Source organism: Euprymna scolopes, chromosome 23, assembly GCF_053919585.1.
Source record: "Euprymna scolopes isolate OS-2025 chromosome 23, ASM5391958v1, whole genome shotgun sequence".
Classification (NCBI taxonomy): Eukaryota; Metazoa; Mollusca; class Cephalopoda; order Sepiida; family Sepiolidae; genus Euprymna; species Euprymna scolopes.
This window is the reverse complement of record NC_136504.1, coordinates 67,038,161-67,060,187: the sequence shown is the minus strand read 5'-3', so window position 1 is coordinate 67,060,187 and position 22,027 is coordinate 67,038,161. Positions and strand designations below refer to the sequence as shown.

Genomic DNA, 22,027 nt, shown 5'->3' with positions numbered 1-22,027 from the left:
CTGTGCCTAAACCTAAACGTTGATTCCATGAACAAAGCTTCTTTCTTAGAAGCGCACGCCTGTGGAACTGTCTTCCATTTTCCAGCCGACTACAATCTGATTGTCTTCGAGTCCAACGTAAACAAGTTCTTGATGAGCCGTTCCACTTGTTAACAAATTTACCAAATTTCCATTAATAACGATTATTATATTGTCCAATTGACTACTGTACACTCTTAACTCTTATCCTCGAGTGGTGTCTAGGCCTTGATAAGTGGTGATTCCTATGTAACAAAACAAAAAAAAAAACCTGGTTTGTTTTAGGGTCACACACACACAAGCAAACAAATAATTTAAGTGACTGAAATAGGAATTAACCTCAACCACATGGATTTACAAGACCTAGCATATGATTTACTGGAAGCCAATATAGAACAAAGGCATTATTTTTCAAAACTATAAACAAAATTCTGTTAATTAGTTAATCAAAACATGTCTGACTGAATAACAGAAACAAGAACTGGTGCAAACAAAAATTGTTTTATTAAATAAAATCAGGTTTTTAATGAGTGGCAGTGAGAAGACTCCTGATTGTGAGAGAACAGCTTTAATTTTCTCCTCTGAAATATCACTAAGCAAAATAAAAATATTTATGTAATAAATGAAATCAATTTGAAATTTATAAAAAATATTAAAACACTGCTCAATATTTGCCATAACTGGTGAAACAGGATTAAGTAAATACAAGATATGACCAAACCTATTGCTTTGGCTTGTTTATCTTCATATTTATGATCTTTACTTTGCTCATAATCAGAATAGTTCCATTCTTATGATGGAGCCATTCAGTCTGTGTTTAGTGATAAAAATGCATTTCAAACTTCTGAGTAACTGACCGACAAACAGTCACTTGTAAAGACGCATGAATGTATTAAAAATAACTCAAAAAGAGAACTTTTTTAGCAATGAAAATGCTGTCCAATTTAAACATGAGAACACGTTAGCAGAATTTAGAATGGTTTGATTTATACTTTTATTTCATTCTCTGAAAACACCCTTATATTGTCCTCAAAAGTAAATGAAAATGCTCCTATAAAATTACTTGTTTTTCTTCAGATCTCATTTAAGTAATGGTTATATTACTCAGTGTGCGCAAATGTTAATTTCATTAAATTAAATTCAAACTTTTTCTAGTTTAATTAACTAATTGTTAGTGACCAACTAATTCTGTTAATGTTATTCCCAAAATAGCAAGTACTTTTTTCTTTCTAGAAAGTATTTCACATAGACATTTTAATGTTGCTTTGGAGTATATTTGAATTATTTGAACTATTCCCATCTTGGGTGTTATTTTCACCTTTTGGCTGATGTAACTTCCGACCTTCTTCAGGTGCATTTTTTTTTTTTTTTTTTCTTTTTTTTCTTTTTGGTGCAAGTCTATAAATGGTCCGCAAGTAATCTTTTTTACTATAAAAATCTGAAAAAAAATCTTTATAATGTATGTACCTGTCACTGCATGAAAATGTCATATTCCAAAAATCACGTAAATTGATCAAGTAGTTTTTTTTTTATGTAAGAAAATCAAATATTATGAGACATTTTATCGAAGAAAAACTTCACACCATCTTGTTTTTGAATGATACATTGCTAGCGACACCCATTGGGAATGTTTGGAATATAAGATCAGTAAGGGGCAGACAATCGACTGTCCACGCTATAGAAAAAAAAAACTTGGAAAATTAAGACATAAGTTTTTGAGGATGTTGAAAACGAAAATAACGTTTAAAATTCTAGCAAACGAGTAGTCTCCAAGATATGAAGAATACGTAAATTGAGCACCCACACGTTGACGCTCCTCCAACAAAAATTCGGCAAATGTGTATTTCAGTGGAGTAAATTCAAGATTTACACTAGTCGTGGCCATAAAGTGGGTGATCATTATACATTAAATTATTATAGAAAAGCGATCCCCCACTTTCTTTAAACCAACATTTCTTCATATCTTAGAAACTACTCATTTTTTAAACATTATTTTCGTTTTCAACATCCTCAAAAACTTATAAATGTCTTAATTTTCCAAGTTTTTTTTTCTATAGCGTGGAAAATTGATTGTCTGCCCCTTGCTGATCTTATATTCCAAACATTCCCAATAGGTGTCGCTAGCAGTGTATCATTCAAAAACAAGATGACGTGAAGTTTTTCTTCGATAAAATGTCTCATAATATTTGATTTTCTTAAATAAAAAAAAAAACTACTTGATCAATTTACGTGATTTTTGGAATATGACATCTTCATGCAGTGACAAGTACGTACATTATAAAGATTTTTTTTTCAGATTTTTATAATAAAAAAGATTACTTGTGGACCATTTATAGACTTGCACTTTTTTTTTTTTTTTTTTTTTTGAGAATCGGACTTATACAGAATTTTAAATCAAACACTATTTAATTCAGAGGTAGGTTGTTTTAACCATTACTGGGGAGAAATGTTACTTACTTATACCTTTTTTAAATTTTTTTTTTTACAAAGGAGTTACCACTTATCAAGGCCCAGAGGCCACTTGAGGATAAGCGTTAAGGAGTATACAGCAGTCAATGGAACAATATCATAGTAATAGTGGAAATTTGGTAAATTGGATCACTTAAGGGGATGGCTTATCAAGAACTTGTTCATGTTGTACTTGAAGACGACCATATTATTGTAGTCAGTTGAAAAGCAAGAAAACAGAACAGTTCCACAGGCGTGCACTTCTAAGAAAAAAGCTTTGTTTATGGAATCTATGTTTAGGTTTATGCACAGATAAAGAGTAGAGGAAATGGAAGTAATGATTTCTGTACGCAATGGCAGCAGCACATTCTGGAGAGAACCACGGCTGGCTGTTAGGTTTTTGCAGCAATTTTTTGGAGGGTATGAAGTGGTCTATACTTACAATTAACCATTCCGTCAGGTCTGATACTATAAAGGACACATTCTTTTAAAACATGAAACACAGAGGTAGAGCTGATATAAATGTATGGGAGCTATCCCAGTCAGCCATAGAGAATTGACATACAGTAGAACCTCGGGATACGGTGGCCCTAAGATACATTTTTTTTTTTTTTTTTTTTTTCCCCAGATTATGATGTGGAATACAATGTTTTTTTTTTGTGCCCCTGGTTATGGTATTGGTATTTGCCTCGCCTTGCGGTGTTATTTATAATGTTATTTGATTATATACATGTGTATTATGTACTGTACTGTATTTTGTTAATAATTTTTAATGCTGTATCCCGGGGTTCTACTGTATTGTGTGATGGAGAGGTATGTAGTATCTGTTAGTTTTTTTTTGTAGGGGGAGAGGTGATGAAGTCACTGGAATGTGGAGAACAGACTTTCATTTTAGCCAAAAGACCAAGTAACCAAGTAGTTTCCTACCAAGCATTATCTCCTTAAAAAACAAATGGGGGAGGAAGAGGTGAAGTCAATGGGATGTTGAGACAAATACTACACTTTGATCTTAGCCAGCAGACCAAGTAACCAAGTAGTTTCCTACTCCTTACAAAACAAAAATACATAAAAAATCGACATGCAATGTATTTCCTTGTTATTTGTCCTATTCCAAAAATCTAGTAAGTAGTGTACGTTTTGTCACAATGCAATCTACCAAGCATCATATCCTGCGTATGTGTTTAGTTAAATTGTGATAATCGTAGGTTGGGGGGGGGGGGCTGGAATGCTGAGAACAGATACTACACTTTGATCTTAACTAGAAGCCCGAGTAACTAAGTAGTATCCTATCAAGCATTCTCTCCTCTTTAAAAAACGAATGTGGGGGAAGGGGAGGTTAAATCCAACAGGTTACCTATTATCGACCAACAACACTAAATCATGATTATATAGATGATTACTTCATTTACTCACATAAATTAATATACGAAGATATAATTCTAAACAATATTCTGCGTTTCATTCTTGTGAGAATTCGTCAGGCTTATGCGGAACTTTGTGTCAACCCGGACAATGCAGGGTATCCATGCTAGTAATAGTAAAATGAGAAATCTTCCATCTGTAATTTACATTTTGTGCAGAAAAATTCTCACACAGAAAAATATTTTGAACTGGAATAAATGTATGTGCAAGCAGCTATCTTTTATTGTTTAACATAAACTCAAACACTAAATATTTATTTTTTATATTTTCAGTGCTTTTCTTGCATCAAAAGATATTTTTGCCTATGAGAAATTTAAATCCAAATACGGCAAGCCTCAAAAACGAAGAGGATTCAATGAAGGATTATGGGAAATACTGAATAACCCAAATGTAAAATTTCATAGGGCAACAGCTGCGGTAAGTTCATCAGTTTGCCTTTTTTGAATGACTAGCAGGGTTACCCGGCGTTGCTCGGGACCATATAAACAATGAGAAAATTGAAGTGGATTTTGAATATTCTTTGCTATTCTTAGGACAGAGGAAGTTTTCATGTCCATCTATCATTGCTATTTTGAGAAAAAGAATATTTTACCTAACCTAGGACGGGTATTACACATGTATGAAATAATTTTACCTTCCCTAGGTAATTTATAGCAGGTACATGAAATAATTTTACCTTTGCGAGGACAGGTAATGTGCAACATATATTATCCGGGTAACGCTGAGTCTTCTAGTATATATTTCCATCAAGTGTCAAATATGGCGCACTTTTAACTAACAATTTCCGCGGTTAAATAAGATGCACTGATATCAAGATTTTACTCCAACATCCAACTCCAAAATCAACTCGGTCTCTGAAAACACAGGCTTTTTTATATTTAAACCGGAAGTATATCAGGTGACAAGGTCGTCGACATATAAAGAGGAGCAGCAACCATTTTTCTTTTCATTCTTTTTGTTTGCACCAAACACTACAGGCTGCTGAGAGAACAGGTTTGTACCAAATTTTTAAGACATTATTTAGTTCATAGAATAAGGTTCGGGATGATCAACTTTGATCAAAAGATGGTTCCTTGCATATGGAACTACATCTATGCATCTATAAAGCATGTGTGGCTTTTAAAAGATTATGAAAGAGAGAATGAGCAGCTCATGATATGACAAACTTAATTTTGTACATAAATCTGGACATTTTTATGAAAACATATCAAACTGCTAAGGTGTTTTCAGCAGAAATATCTAAACATAAGCTCAACATCAAGTGGCAGAATAAAATTCCTTATACTTATATCATTGTCAGGTCAAAATGCCTGAGTATTGTGACTTAGTAATGTGCTGGGCAGGATATATGGTCCACATGAGGAATGATAGATAACCCTCAACATAAGCTAAAGAAAACATACAAGGGCAGCATAAGGAACAACCTCAAACTCATCATATTTCTCAATTAGTTTAGGAACCTGGAGTCGACTTATGAGGTAATTCAAAAAGATCAAAGAGAAAATATGCAGAAGCACAATATTCTGGACTGTTTAAGAAAAAATGTTCAGAAGATAAGCCCCCCCCCCACACACACACAAATAACAATAATATTTATAAATTAGGTACGAGCAAAATGAATGCTGCTGCTCAAAATGTATAAACATTTTGACCCCTCCCTTTACTTAAAAATTCACCAAAAATCAGGAAATTAACCAATTTTAATGAAATTTTCAATATTTATCAAATAATGATCGCGGAATATAATGAAACTCATTAGGTTTTATGTGGGTAAGTGGGAGACTAGCTTTAAGTAGAATTGAGTGGAGGGGGTATATAAGAAAATGTTGTAGGGGCTTTCAATAAACCTTGTCTAGAAGAAAAACTATCTTTTTATATTTCTGCATACCATATTTCCAAACCCTATTAACTACTGAAGCCCATCCCACTGTTCTGGGTATAATATAAGATTGCATCCAGTGGTGAAGCCTTGTTTTGGAGAGTGTGAAGTCACCTCTTATTATTTTCAGGCCCACTATAACCATGAGTTCCATTTATTGATTAAATAAAGTCTTTTACAGATTATTTATCTACAAAAATATACATGCTTACAAAAATAAAATTAATCTATAATTCATTCACAAACACAATAAAATCTATTAAATATTTGAAAATATTTTTAAAAATTTAGTAAAATAACCAGATTCAGCATCATATAATTCCTAAAGGAGTTATCATATTTAAAAAAAAAAACAATTTATATATACCACTCCCTATGTGGGGGTATCAAATTGGTTAAAGAGAAAATTATTTCCAACTCGCATTTAGGTAAAAATGCACTTTTGTAAATAATTGAATTCATTCAAAAACGTATCGCAAAAACAAAAACAAATTATATATATACAGTAGATGTATGTATGTGCGTATCTGTGTGAAAATATTTAAAATCGATAAACTTAAACTACTGGTCACATAACACTGAAATTAACAGGAAATAGTAATCATACACCAAGGTTGGTTTATAAAGAGTAAAATCATTATTTGGATGGATGAATAATGTGTACAGAAATCTGTTAGTAAGTCGAAATGCAAACGTTATTTCAACTTGTTAACATATTTCTATTACTTTTGCACATGCACAAATTCATTCAAATCTTTTTTTTTTTTTTTTTTTATTACTTGGGAGTCACCAAGGGTTAATAAATGCAAGGTGATTAATGGTGTGAATTGGATTATTTATGGGGAAGGCTCAACAAGAACTTGAAGGCTAACACATTGCATTCAACTTGGAAGCAGGTCAGCAGAACAGTGTTCCACAGATGGGCAGTTCTAAAGAAGCTTTGTTCATGGAATCTGCGTTTAGATTTAGGCACAGATAGAGAGTGGAGGAATTTGTTAATAGTGGTTGTAGCTAGTCAAGTTTTTTTGTGAAAGTTTGGCAACGGGGGACCATAATTTTCAATCCTTCTTATCTAGCTGTCCATAGCTCAAATGGTATGGAACGCTGCTGAAGCGCTGAAAATTTTGGTTTTCATTGTAGATGATAGCACGCAAGTCATTTAAAAAAAAAAATCTTTTGAAATCAGTACTATATGTTTGGTATAATATAATGTTATATTCAACAGAGACTTGGCTCTCTAATAATAAATATGAAATCTGCATGTAAGTATATTTAATGACTGGGCAAAACCAATACTTAATAAAATTCACACCCCTTCTTGCAATTTAACTATATGTACAAATAAACTTAGGTCTATGCTTGAACTGTCCATTAAGTTTCAGTCATGAATGACGAATAGTTTTTGTTTTATCGTCAATGATCAGCGCACGTAGATATGTAGATATGACATGCAAAATTGTTAACACTGATGTACTGTCTTCATATGGTTTGTGGTGATTCCCTTCAGTTCAGGATAGTCGGAGTATTGTTTAGATTAGAGATAAACCCGAGTGAGGTTAGGGTTTGGTGAGTGAACTTCACCAAGGATTACACATTCTAACAATGAGATGATTACCAAAGTCTATATTATCTGAGCAACAATTATGCACAACTATAAAGGAGTATATGTAATTTTTTTGTTTTTCTCCATTTTTAATCATTTCCTTTAAAATAACGAACAACTATATTCCTGTAAAAATGTGTACTTATGTGCAATTGGTCGCTGAAGTCGTTGAGAAAATGTTTAAATCATTTTCTCACTTCAGAAATGCAACTCGCAATCTATATAATAATATATATCCTAAGATGAAGTACTGCTGTCACATTTGGGAAGATGCTACTAGCAGCACTCCTTTTTTGCTGTGACAAACCAACTTCACAATCTAGTGCAAACTGATCTTCACAGGAGAAATTTTGCATGTCCTTATCTATTGTTATTTCCATGGAAGAGGCTCAAATGAGCTTCAATCTCTGGTTTCTCCTAAACACCAGTGAAATTCTTTGGAAAATAGAAACTTGCATCATTCTAAACAAAATAGCTAAAGTTAGTGGTAGTAAATAAAAAATAAAATAAAGCTAAATTTATAGTTTCTGGGAGGATTTAACTGAGCAAAATAAAATCAACATTTGTGTTTCAGCATTTTGTAGAGAAATAAATAGTAAACAAAAAACAATCCGGGCATTTTATATATATATATATATATATATGATTAGTTTTTTTTTGGAAAAAGAAATCCAGCAGAGTGCTCAATTAAAAAGAAAATCCAAAATATAAGTTTGTATTTATATTTTGTATTTTGTGTACAGAAAGTTGTTAGATGAGACAAGTCATTGGTACCGTCGGTTTCAAGCCCGATGATCAGGACCGTTTAAGATATCCATATTGGCTGAAGAGAGCTTGATACGGATATCTTAAACGGTCCTAATCATCGGGCTTGAAACCGACGGTATCAATGACTTGTCTCATCTAATAACTTTCTGTACACATCCCTAAAAGAGTTTATATGCTGTAAAATAAAATAAATAACTCATATTATATATATATATATATATATATATATATATATATATATATATATATATATATCCAATGTAAATAAGTTCTTGTTGAGCCTTCCCCATAAATAATCCAATTCACACCATTAATCACCTTGCGACTCCCAAGTAAAAAAAAAAAAAAAGATTTGAATGAATTTGTGCATGTGCAAAAGTAATAGAAATATGTTAACAAGTTGAAATAACGTTTGCATTTTGCCTTACTAACAGATTTCTGTACACATTATTCATCCATCCAAACAAAGATTTTACTCTTTATAAACCAATCTTGGTGTATGATTACTATTTCCTGTTAATTTCAGTGTTATGTGACCAGTAGTTTAAGTTTATCGATTTTAAATATTTTCAGATACACACATACATACATCTACTATTTTATTTATATAGATTTCCTGTGTGACTTTGGAGAGGGGATCACCTTGCACATAATGTCTTTAATTCATTAACTTATTCATAAATTTAAAAATGTTGTACATTTGTGTTTATGAATCTTGAAAAAGTTCTAATTTGATATTGTATCTGGTCATCTTCTGGTTGAGTTGTCACAGATAAGTGGATTACTAATACACAGGAGATTATTCATCTTGAAGCTTATCTTTTCATTTAGCAATGTTTTGTATTAATCTGTAAGTATGAAGTGCATACCATTTGAACAAAACATGATCAAATAACTGAATGTCAGTTTAGCATTTATAATGAATGTCAAATTAACAGTTGCTGCTGCAGATATTGTTGAAATTGCCACTGGAAATATTTTTACAAGCTCGTTTTATTACAAGATGCTTTTGTGTCCATGGTTCGTGAGCATAAATATAAGCAGATATTAGAAGGATGAATCATTTAAGTGCTATTTATTTCAAGCAATTCAAATATTTAGATATTTTATAATCAAAAATAATTTCAATAATCAAAATTATACATACATTTTACTTATGTTTCTATATTTGTAGCATGTGTGGTCTTTTTTATTTTTTTTTCCAAACAAGTTTTTTTTCTAATGGATTAAGTGTTTGAGTCAAATATAACATAATTGAAGAAAATGATACAAATAAATTGGATCAATTAAAAAAGGATGATAAAAAAGACTTATTTTTTTACGTCTATTTGATTAAATATTTAAGTGAATTTTATTTATATATGGTGAGATACAAGCATAATCATGTTGATACACTGGTTCTCATTAGATATTCAAAGTTAAATCAGATGGGTGACCATTTATGAATATTAGCTTCTCTCAAATCACTGGTATTTGATATTCCCTAGAAACTTTTTTGGTAGAAGCCGGGTACCTGTCCAGGGTGAATATCATCTATATAATAAGATAACTGCAGAAATTCCCTTCTAGACCAAAGAATTGTAGGTTTGCAACAACAGATGTCACATACAGATTCAATACATCTAGCCTTGATCTGATGTACTTTCCGAACACCATTATAGACATATTTAGTCATAATAATAAAATGCTACGTTGCATTCTATGAGCAACACTATCACAATTGCTACATCTTTACAAGAAGGAGTCCATATTTTTCTCTCTAAAGATTATGTCCTCCCACTCCTCACCAAGACCGATTCTACTTTTTCCAAGGATAATGTAATTACACCGATCGTAACTGGTTGTTACATGCATAGACATGACCTAATCTTTCCATTTTCCTATTCATAAATAATAAAGTCTTCCCTTGCCTAAGTCTACCCATTCTGACTGGCTGAAGTCTGAAAATTTTCAAATTTCAGATTACAATTCCCCTCCCTATATAAACAAAAGTTACTAAAATTGAAATATGGCTTCCTTATGTGACTTATTGTCCTGGCTGTGTGTCGGATACTAAAAACACAACTTCTGTTCTTAAAGAAATTGCCAAATAATTTATTAAATGTTAATGTATTCTCTATTTTTCCAGTCCAAAACAATACGTAAGTTTATTTTCACATTTTTACATCACGACAACGAGTTTTTAGTCAAAAACATAAACTTATTTATCAAGTTTTCTTGCCATTACACACGCTGCGTGTACATTGGTGCTGTTCCTATTTACTTGCCTCCCCACGAGAACAGTTAGAGACAAGGTCGGTTTTTAGTGTGGGGAACAAAAACAAATTAAACACACTACATTTACCATTGGTGATTTTCTAAACAAGTCGCATTGTATATATATTTATATATTGACCATTTTGCCTCACTAATATTTCCGTCTTTTATATTTAAAAAAAAAAAAAACATTAAACAATTCACAAAATACCAAAGTGTATATATTTTTTTTTTATTGTATCACGACTATGACCACAACCACAACAAGTTCTTAGTCAAAAATATAAACACATTTAGTTTCTTGAATTTTCTTGACATTACACACACACACACACACACACACACACACACACTATATGTGCAGTGGTGTTGTTCCTACTTAATTGGCTCCCTACAAGGTTAGTTAGACACAAGTTCGGTTTTTACTATGGGGGAACAAAAACAAGTTACACACTACGTTTACATTGATAATTTTCCAAACAGTTGCATTGCATATATATTTATATTTTGACCATTTTGGCTTTCCAATATTTCCATCTTTTATATTTAAAAAAATACACTTTCGTATTTTGTAAATTGTTTAATGTTTATTTATTATTATTATTTTTTTTATTTTATCACGACAACCATGACCAGGGTTGCAGAGTTGGAGGTTTTAGCTGGAGTTGGAATTGGATTTCTAAGTGTACTAGGAGTCAGTCGGAATTTTTTATTCAACTCTGACTCCAATAAATTTATTTTTTTACATGGTTTTCCTGTTTGGTTTTACCAGTTGCACAATTTAGCGGTTTTTGTATGGTTTTACTTTTATTTTTAGAGATGTGTCATGTTTTGTACTGTCCTGCAATGCTTCCACTTCATCAAGATATTTTGGTCCATCGGATCACTCCAAATCCTTTGTGGACAGCTGTTTTCCTTTTGGTTGTGACGTCACATATGAAAATCCCTCTTTGAGTGAGATTACTGGATTACATCAGATAACAATCGGATTGTAATCTGAAAGTTATCCAGTTCCTGAATCAAATGGAATTTGGCAGTTGGATTAGTCTGGGATCGATCCGAAATTACAATCTTATCCGAAAAAAAAAAAAACCGGGCAGAAATCAATAAGTAGTAATCCATGCTACTATAGCTTTTTATTTATTTATTTTTTTTTTTTACATAGGAGTCACCACTTATCAAGGCTCGGAGGCCACTCGAGAATAATAATAATGATGAGGATAATAATGAGTTTACACAAGTCAATGGGACAATATCATAATCGTTAGTAGTGGAAATTTGGTAAATTGGATTACTTAAGGGGACGGCTCGTCAAGAATTTGTTTACGTTGGACTTGAAGATGACCAAATTGTAGTCAGCTGGAAAGCAGGCAAACAGAAGAGTTCTACAACCGTGCAGTTCTAAGAAAGAAGCTTTGTTCATGGAATCTATTTAGGCACAGATAAAGAGTTAGGCCAGGGGGGAAACTATAGATTGGAGCTCAGATGAGCACTAGCCATGAATTCAGCAACTTATGACACACCGAGACTTATTGGCCTGTACTGAGAGGGAGATGACCAATCACTTGAATTCTTAAAGGGCATACTGATGAGGTTTCCCAGGGTGTTGGAAAGCAATTCCCCTTAAGACGTTTAAACAGCTTTGTAAGTATGGGAGCTAGTTCTGGGTAACACTTTTTCAGCACTATAATTGGAATGCCATCGAGGCCAGTTGCTTTATTTGAAACAACACATACAGATATTTGTATGTCGCATAACGTGTTTTCTGATACAGGAGGAAATACGAGGGAGTAAATGGCCTTGGTCATATATGATAGAATTAGTTGCAAAGTTCCTGGTAAAGAGTTTGGCTTTATCTGATGCTGACGAGATTTCCTCAGGTCCATTGATAATAGTTGGGATAGAGCACATGCTTCTGTTCAGGATCCTGTTTGCTATTTGCCAAAATTGGTGGGAACCAAGCCGCTGCTTAGCTACTTTGGACTTAACAGACTGAACATACAACTCTCTTGCGTTCTTTATTACTCTTTTACAGTGGTTGCTGGCAGTCCTGAAAGCAACTTTAGTCTCAGTACAGTTTCCTGTTTTTCCTTTGATCCTCTTTCCATAAAGGCAATATTATCTTTTAAAAAAATTCTTCTCTGTATATATCTTTACTCCCCTCTTCTGATGAGAAGCGTTTGGCTTCAAAATGCCATGCCCTAAAGAGGTTTCTCTATCCCCAAGTATTGTATTCCCTTTTAAACTGATAACATAATAAAATTGTAAATTTTTTTTTTATCCTTTTGTTATCTTGATTTATTCTATAAAGCTGTTTGAGTGTATATGTGAGTTTATTTATCATACAGATGAATGTTTAACGAAAAAAATAATATACATGAAAAATAATTATAAAATGCTTGCTGAATAGGTGTGAGAGGCTGGTATATGGATCTGCAGAATAGATCTCCACATAGGGGTCAAGGAGTCAGTCGAAGATATCAAAGGAGTCTGAGTCGGCATCCTAGGAATTCTAGGAGTCTGACTTTTACCATCTGAGTCTGCAACCACGACGACGTCAAAACATAATCAAACTTAACACGTGACTACATTGAAAAGGTTAGCTCCCGATTAGTTGCGTTTTCTTTTAATCATTATGCCGAAAAAGAAGAAAATACTTAAAACATTTCCGTAACATATCTCTTTTTATAAAATTGCTTTTTTTTTTTTTTTATTGTGCGGAACAAATCATATTAAAATAGACACTATTATTTGGAAGATATATACTTCAATATATAAACATATATAAAATGTATTCGTACATCACCACGGAGCATTTGTTTTGACCACGGGAGCCAGTGCCTTCTATTATAATGGGCAACTAACAACCGTACTTAAATTGTTTTTTGTTTTTTTTATAGTGGGGTGGGGCATATTTCCACTGGGCAACGCCAGTACATGGATTCTGCTAGTATTGAATATTACTGAAAAATTGTATGTACTAGTAGAATTACATAAATTTTCCTGGGTTGATGGGATAATAGCACATGCAACAGCATAGTAATTGACTAAGTAACTTGTACGAGTATGTTTATTTTCAAGGATGGGTCCTGCCCTGTTTCTTCTCTTATAATTAATAATAACTCATTACAATTTATAAGGTCTTCTAGAAATGTTCCAAATTTCTCTCAATGCTTTTCTTAGAAAGATGAGCAAAACATAAAGTGGCAATGTTATCTTTATGTAGCACTTGGACAATGTTCGCAAAGTGATACATAATGAGATGAATGTCATGTGAAAAGAGACAAAAAAATTTATCAATATAGATTCAAGAAAAGTCAATTTAAATTTATTTTTCTTTCTTTCTATTTAAGCTTAAAAATAAAGTTGTGAATCAAATATATGTGTGCATTGAACTTTAAGAAAATATTGTTACCATTTTTTGTGTGTGTTTGTGTTTCACTTTGAATGACTTGTACATGATTTTTTTAAATATAATTTTCAATGATTACTTACTGCATTCAACTAGGTAATAACAAAAATGAATTCAAGAATGAATTTTAACTTTTTTTTTTTACAAAACCATCTTTTAATTTTTATTAAAAAAAATTTTTTTGGAACCTGTAATTGGTGATAGTCATTTCTGGTTTTAACAAAAACAAATCAGCAAGTATTAAGTAACATTAGAAGCTGATAACATCTTTTTGTTGAACATAAATAAAATTTCATACTTAATGTGCTTAAACACGCCATATCTTTCTTAATTGTGGGCCATTTTTTAAAACAATTATAAGAATGAAAAGCGAATAAATCTGTCTGGTCTGGAAAATGAATTTGTTCACCTGTCGGGGGTTAAGCTATTAAAGAAAGCCTAAAACTAGAAATGTGTGTTATAATTTGTTACTAGTTATTGGTTGTATAAGTAAGAAACCTGCATAATCCCGTGTGGAAAATGATCACTTTTCGATTTGATAATGTTTGAATGATGTGTAACCATTTTAGTTAATCATTAGATGTAACCATATTCTTGTTTTTCATGGAGTGAAGATAGAGGGTTGTTGCATCCGGACTTGGGGTCTAAATGACAGTGCTAGGGTTATAAATTTTATCAATTTTTGTCTCCCCCGAGTATATTATGGGAGAAATGTATACACCATCTAATTGTGGAGCACTGAAACTAACCTGGAATAACTCAAAATCTGTATGATACACTGTCAGTTTATAATTCATATCTAAAATTTGACTATAATCAGAAAGAGCACATAATTTTACATAAGAGTGCCAAGTTTCATAAAAAAAAAAAAAATAGCTTACAAAATAAATAAATGTAGAAATTACTGAATTTCTTTAAGTGATGAAATCTGCATTTTAACCTTATAACTTTTGAACCACGGATGATATTTGCGTAATTCAAAGAGTTTTAGGCTTCTTTTACTCAACTCTATTCACCCAAGTTAGTAACATAGTAATTACTTAAAAAGAAAAAATCTATAAATTCTAATACTATATTAAGAATCCCAGGCAATATCAGTTATGTTCAGATAGGTAGTATTTGTTCATTTAAACATGTATTAAAAGCACTTGTTGGTTCATCTTTTTATAAAATTTTGTGATCATTTCTCATGTTGCTTTCTTGTTTCTCTGTAACTTTACACATTATTTTATTTACTGCTAGTAGGATCTGTGTACTGGCGTTGCCTAGTGGAAATCTGACCCAAAGCCAGAACAGCTATGATGAAGCTAAAACAAACAAACAAAAAAAAAAAATATATATATATATATATATATATATATATGATTATTTAGTGCATTATCATATGCGAATCACGTAAATTACTATAGATAAACATGTAAAAAAAAGTATTAATGCTGAGTGATGGTGGTAGTTGCTAGTGGTAGCCACTGAAGAAAAATTGCGGGCACTGGCTGCAGTGCCCAAAATAAAAGCATCTGGCTCCTATTGTTGTGCATTGTCTGGCAGTGGCAGCTAACAAAATCCACTGGCTGTCATTGTTGGCGCTGGTGGTTACTGTTGCTTTTAGAGTTACTTTAGGAGTTGCTACTTGCCTTTACAACTATCACTGTTGGTGCATGGCACTGTCAGTTGTTGCTATATTGAGGTGGTTACTTGTAGGCACTGAATGCCTTAACAACTCTTTGTCACTGTCATCAAGTGTCAAGAGAATGGCAGCCATGACAGCTGTAGTGTTCGTTGCATTGGTGTAGATGTTATATCACAATATGTGTTTTGTATGTACACCCCGTGCCAGAATTATATGCAAATCGATATTTTTGTTCTAACTCAGATAGTTTTCAATGAAAATTTGTGAAATTTAGCATGTTATATGGCAACACTAACACAAGCGCAAATCTAAAATTTTAAGCTAATCTGTACAGTAATAAACAATTGGCAGCCATTTTGATGATTTGCATTTTTTTAGCGTGCCAACTTGATATGCAAACCAATGCTAAAATATGGTGAAGTGCTAAAAGATCATCGCAACATTGATTATTCTAGGAATTTGTAAATTGAGAACAAGTACAATAATAAAGAACAAACAACTTCAATATGGTTTCATAGTACAATCAATATCTTATATAATTGCCATTTTTATTGACAAGAGCAAAAATCCCTTGGTCTATTGAAGATGTCAAACTTTCGATTTCATCTTTTATTGATGAAATGTCTTTGGCAGCAGTCAGAATAGCATTCCAGAGGTCATCCTTGGAGTTTTACTGCGTTCCTCCGGAGTAAATATTTGTTTCAAGATGCTCCACAGATTTTTGATGGGATTTAAATCTGGAGAACAGGCTGGCCATCGCATTATTTTCCCATGTCTGGCAAAAGCTCTCCAAATATTCAGTGCCTATGCTTGAAGAATAAGACGGTGCATTATCATGTATGAATACCATCTTTTTCTGGATTCCAAATTCTTCTTGTGCATGGGTTCCAAGTGTTCCTTAATGAAGTCAATGTAAAGTTTGGCGGTAATTTTCACTCCATCTGCGACTCTGAATGGTCCTACCAGCTCATTGCCAATGATTGCAGCCCAGAACATCACACCACCAGCTCCTTGTTGACGCCTGATCCTTTGGGGACGTAGACCCTCATTATGGTACCATCCTCCCCTACACCCATCGGGTCCATCAAGGGTCAATCGACACTCATCGGTGAACAAAACAGTTTGAAAATTCACCTTCATGCGATCTCTTGCCCACTCCATCCTCTTTTTCTTGGGGATATCCTTCAATTGAGGGCGGACCTCTGGCTTTCCAAATTTTGCAATCGTCCTCAGGATACGGCAACGAGTTGATTTGGGCACATCAGGAACGCCAGCTTTTTCAAAAACTTGTTTGTTAGTTTCAAGTGTGTTACGGCGAACTTCTCTTAGTCTTGCTCATTGTTCAACGTGACATGATATCTTACGAATTTTCCCTTTGTCAGAATGTCCATTGCAAAGTTGAGGGTTAGTACAATATTTTTTAATTGTACGATGATCCCAGTGTAATTCTTTGGCAATTTCTAAGGTGGAAATCTTATTATGGAGCCTTTGAACAATTTTAGACTTCTCAGCTTGACTTAAAGCGTCTTTACATCCCATCTTGCATATAAAGTTGGCATGATGAAAAAAACTGCAAGTCACCAAAATGGCTGCAGTTTGCTCGCTATTGTGCAGGTCAACTTAAAATTTTATATCTGTGCATGCATTAGTGTTGCTGTATAACGTGCAAAGTTTCACAAATTTTCATTGAAAACTATCGGAGTTAGAACAAAAATATCGATTTGCATATAATTATGGCACAGGGTGTATGCATAATACGGACCCTGCTATGTTTTACATAATGTTCAAGTAAAATCAAAGTGTATGGTAGATATTGTTTATAGAATTGTTAGGTGCCTCTCATGTTGAGAGTGGGTCAATAAATAACATTATTTTAGCACGGTCTGTAATCTGCATAAGTACACATGTTAAATGTTAAAAGTGATCAGACATTTAAACCGATTGTATTCCTAAACATCTGAAAATCTGCAATAACTGTAAAAATATATGCCCTATAATAAACAAATAATCACATCTAGCAATTTTTTTTTTTATAACACTCAATTATGTTCCGTGAATGAACATGAATACCTGCACAAGCTAGTCATGTTATTAAGCAACCAGTAAACGGTTTCTATAATACATATCCATGTCCTTAATTTGTTTTGACTAGTTTTAATGTTTTTTTTTGATAATGTTCAGAGGTAAAATTGAATGGAATATTGAAGCCTTTAAACTGTTGAATCAAAAGATGTTTCTGAAAAACCCTATAATCAATCATTAGCATGGCGTTTCAGCTGCACTGTAAGAAATTGTTTAGAAGAAAAATAATAAAAAGAATAAGAAAAGCCCTCTCCCCTAAAACAATATATATATATATATATATATATATATATATATATATGATTATCTAGTACATTATCAAACAACTAAAAGAATAACACTAAAAGATGGCAGTAGTTCAATGAAGAAAATTTGCAGACAGTACCCAAAATAAAAGCATCTGGCTCCTACTGTTGTGCATTGTCTGGCAGTGGCAGCTAGCAAAATCCACTGGCTGTCATTGTTGGCACTGGTGGTTACTGTTGCTTTTAGAGTTACTACTTGCCTTTACAACTATCACTGTCGTACATAGCACTGTCAGTTGTTGCTATATTGAGGTGGTTACTTGTGGGCACTGAATGCCTTAACAACTCTTTGTCACCGTCATTAAGTGCCAGAGAATGGTGGCCATGATCTTCATAGTGTTCGCTGCATTGGTGTAGATGTTATAGCGCAAATGTTTTGTGTGTATGCATAAGGACCCTGCTATGTTTTACATAATGTTCAAGTAAAATCAAAGTGTATGGTAGATATTGTTTATAGAATTGTTAGGTGCCTCTCATGTTGAGAGTGGGTCAATAAATAACATTATTTTAGCACGGTCTGTAATCTGCATAAGTACACATGTTAAATGTTAAAAGCCTTAAAGTGATCTGACATTTAAACTGATTCTATTCCTAAACATCTTGTCTAGTTATGCAAAAAATGTCTAAATGTATGTTCTCAAAAGAAACTAATAATCACATTTGTTATAGCAAAATATTTTTTAAAAGGCCCAATTATGTTCCGTGAATGAACGTGAATACCTGCGCAAGCTAGTGATGTTATTAAGCAATCAGTAAATTGTTCCTATAATACATATCCATGTCCTTAATCTGTTTTTACCAGAGTTAATGTTTTGCTGTAATGTTTAGAAGTAAAATTGAACACAATATTAAAGTCTTTAAACTGTCGAATCGAAAGATATAATTCTGAAAACCTCTATAATCAATTATAGCGTGGTGCTTAAGCTTCCTATAAGAAATTGTTTAGAAGAGAAAGAATGAAAAGAAAATGTGGAGATGAAGAAGAAAAAGAATGCCAAGTCGAAGACAAAGAAAAAGACATTTAAAAAAAGAAGAAAACACTGGAGAAGCAGTTGAAGAAGTTGATTTAAAAGATGAAGAAAGAAAATGAAGACTGTAAAATGAAGGAGACATGTAAAAATGAAGACAAAGAAAGTAGGTGACTCTGAAAAAGAAGAAATGTCAGCGAAGTGATTAGCAGCATCAACTGGCTTATGGCCAGTTATAAAGAACATGATTGTTTACCTTTTCGCTGTAAGGAAGGGAAACCTATAGGCCATATAGAATGTGATGTATTAATTTTAACACAGATGATGGGTGCAAATTTAAGATGAAATATAGCCAGAACAATTAGGGAGACCGTGTTAAAACGATAATGTCTGCATTTTATGTTTTGAGTAAAGATTTTGTTTCGTGTAACATGTCTAATAGCGATACTGAGAAAGATTTTTCCCCGTGTTCGGAAACGGTATTCTCTTAATTGAAGAACAACTAGTTATAACACTGAACTGTTTGCCATTCCGTCATTCTGCTGAACTTAACATTGAAAGGGAGCATTCCGTATTCTGTCATATTATCCCAGTGTTTTGTAGCTAAGTATTTCTTTTAATAAAGGAACTAGTGATTTAGTCTTGTAGAAGGACTAAAATTAAAGAGGGAATATATTTGCTATTACCATTATGAGATTACATTAGTGAGAGAATGAGTCAAGGAGAAAATACATCTTTTATGAAAAGATGAGGAAATGTACGTATTCTTGTACAAAAACACGCTACAGTATGAGTTTGGAATAGTGAATGTGGAAGCTTTGCATAGGAATTGTCTTGTTGGGTATCTATAGTGTCGGAAGTAACAAGGAAAAAATCATTCTCATTTTATTTCTTAGGGATTAATTTATTGAAAAAAAATGTAACAATGCTTACAAATGCAAAATTTTAAGAATTCAATTTAAAAAGAATAATATAAAATTAAATTTACACAACTCATTTCTGCACTTTAAATAACTCCTGAGGTGATGTAACAAAATTCACCTTGAATTAGTCTACAAAATCAGTCACATGATTAATCTTGGCATAAAATGATTGCCATGCTGCAAAATTTTCATCCTTTGTTAATAGTTGAAACAAAAGATTGAATTAGATCCTTTAAAATTTAAAAGGAATTTAAAAGCATATTAGCTAATAGAAAGTCATTTAACTAGCTTTGAAAATTCTTTTAAAAAATTTAGTTAAGACTAAAAATTTTAGGAGCTATTTACATAGAATAATTTTTATAAATAGAAATTAAGACATTATCTTATGAGTTAATTATAGATAACAATTTGCTTTATTTAATAATTTAATGACCAAATTATACCATGATTAAATTTAAGTATCAAGATCCTATCTTAAAAAGAGGATTTATTTAAAAATTTAAAAGAAACTACACTGTTTAAAAAGGAAAAGAGGGTGAAACAAAACTGAATAACCATGATGTCATTAATTTTGAATAAATTTATGTTGATTTCTAGATTTAAATTCTATCTCATTTTATCTGAATAAATATTTTTACAATTTTTTTTTTTTTTTTTTTTTTTTTCAGCAAAGGGCAGCAGATGCAAATGCCCAAGCTATAGCCACTGCTGCGGTTGCAGCTGCAGCAGCTGCTGCTGGTGAAACTGGTGGTGATGCTGAGGAAGAAGAGGAGGTAGAAGCTGAAGAAACTAACAAAGAGAAACCGGTATATATATATTTTTTTCAACTTTATTATGTATAAGTTAACCACCCCAACATTGCATAGATTTCAAATATGTTTCACACACACACACACACACACACACACACACACACACACACACACACACACACACACACACACAGTATTATGAAAATATAATTATGGCAAGTTACAAAGAAACGTTTGTTTCATGTTTGTTTCATCAGGTTAATTGCATGGATTTATATTTTAGTACTATTTTTATAGTTAAGCAGTTCCTACTCTAGCATTTACTTCATTTTATTACCTCATCACGACTTAATTTATTTTCTCCAGTCAACGTTGTAAAAGTAAAATTCTATTTGAAAGATTTTGGTATTCCACATTCGTAAGTGGGTAAAAAAACAAAAAACGACCTTATGGCCAAGGAAATCTTTTTCATGTCATATTTTTCTATTGTTATTGATTACGTTTAAATTTTCATACTACAGATATATATAGTTCTCTACTGAAACAGATATATATAGTTCTCTACTTATTTTTTTCATCAGTATTAAGCTTCATATGCAAGGTAAATCATCAGGTTAATTATTCTTGCGTTGATGTTTTGTTTTATGGCATATCAACCCTTCATTGAATACAGTTATGGTGGTAGAAAACATTGATTCCTGATATCAATTTATGCGTATATCGCATTTTCACAATTTCATATCCTTACAACAATAGATTCTATTTAATCCATAAATGGAAATTCTGATGGGTACTACCATTGCTCCACTTCATAGTGAACATGGAAGAAATGGTAACTATGGAATGATTTCAGCTTACTATCAGATGCAGTTTCAATATAGATATGAAAATGCCCAAATATTGTATTCATTTTTGTTATATACTGAGCTGTAGTAAAGGTTGATCAAAGGCATTGTCTACATTCGTGATGATGGTAATTGTCAGTGTTTATAGAGTTCTGTTGAAGCTGAAATATCAAAATCGTTTGCAGTCAGCTTTTTCTTGCTGAATGAAACTCGAGCATACTTTGAAATTAATGAAACTCGAGCATACTTTGAAATTAATGAAACTCGAGCGCACGTCGAAGTTACTGAAACGCGAGCGCACGTCGAAGTTACTGAAACGCGAGCGCACGTCGAAATTAAAGAAGCTGGACACTAGACAGTTCTTGATTTGGGCCCCACATACAGCCGACATGATGAAGAGAAGAGAACAAGAGACTAATTTATACTTGTTTGAGTTCATCTTCAACTACAATAACTGACTTGCTCCTTAGTCTAACACTTAACAATTCGCTTCTCCCTCCATCTGGTTACTCTTTTCTTTGTGCCAGTTCCACATTTTATTTGGCCTTTTATTCCTGTCAGAGAGTGTGATTTTGAATCATAAGTAGAACCAAATGGAATATAGCCATTAGTAAAAGTACTAAACGTACTAAACATTTGTGTACATTAATTACAACGAGATGAATTGAACAGTAATATTCTTTTTACATATTTTAGATTTTATAATTCAAAAAAAG

General features: G+C 32.5%; 1 protein-coding gene across 1 annotated transcript in view; it reads left to right on the top strand.

Annotated features, from left to right (window-relative positions):
• Nucleotides 1–22,027, top strand: part of LOC145245967 (uncharacterized) — a 163,415-nt gene that overhangs the window by 77,962 nt on the left and 63,426 nt on the right. The window contains exons 3-4 of the mRNA XM_080107747.1: nt 4,161–4,305; nt 20,383–20,520. Of these exons, the coding sequence (XP_079963873.1) occupies nt 4,161–4,305; nt 20,383–20,520 (283 nt within the window). The remainder of the gene's footprint in view (nt 1–4,160; nt 4,306–20,382; nt 20,521–22,027) is intronic.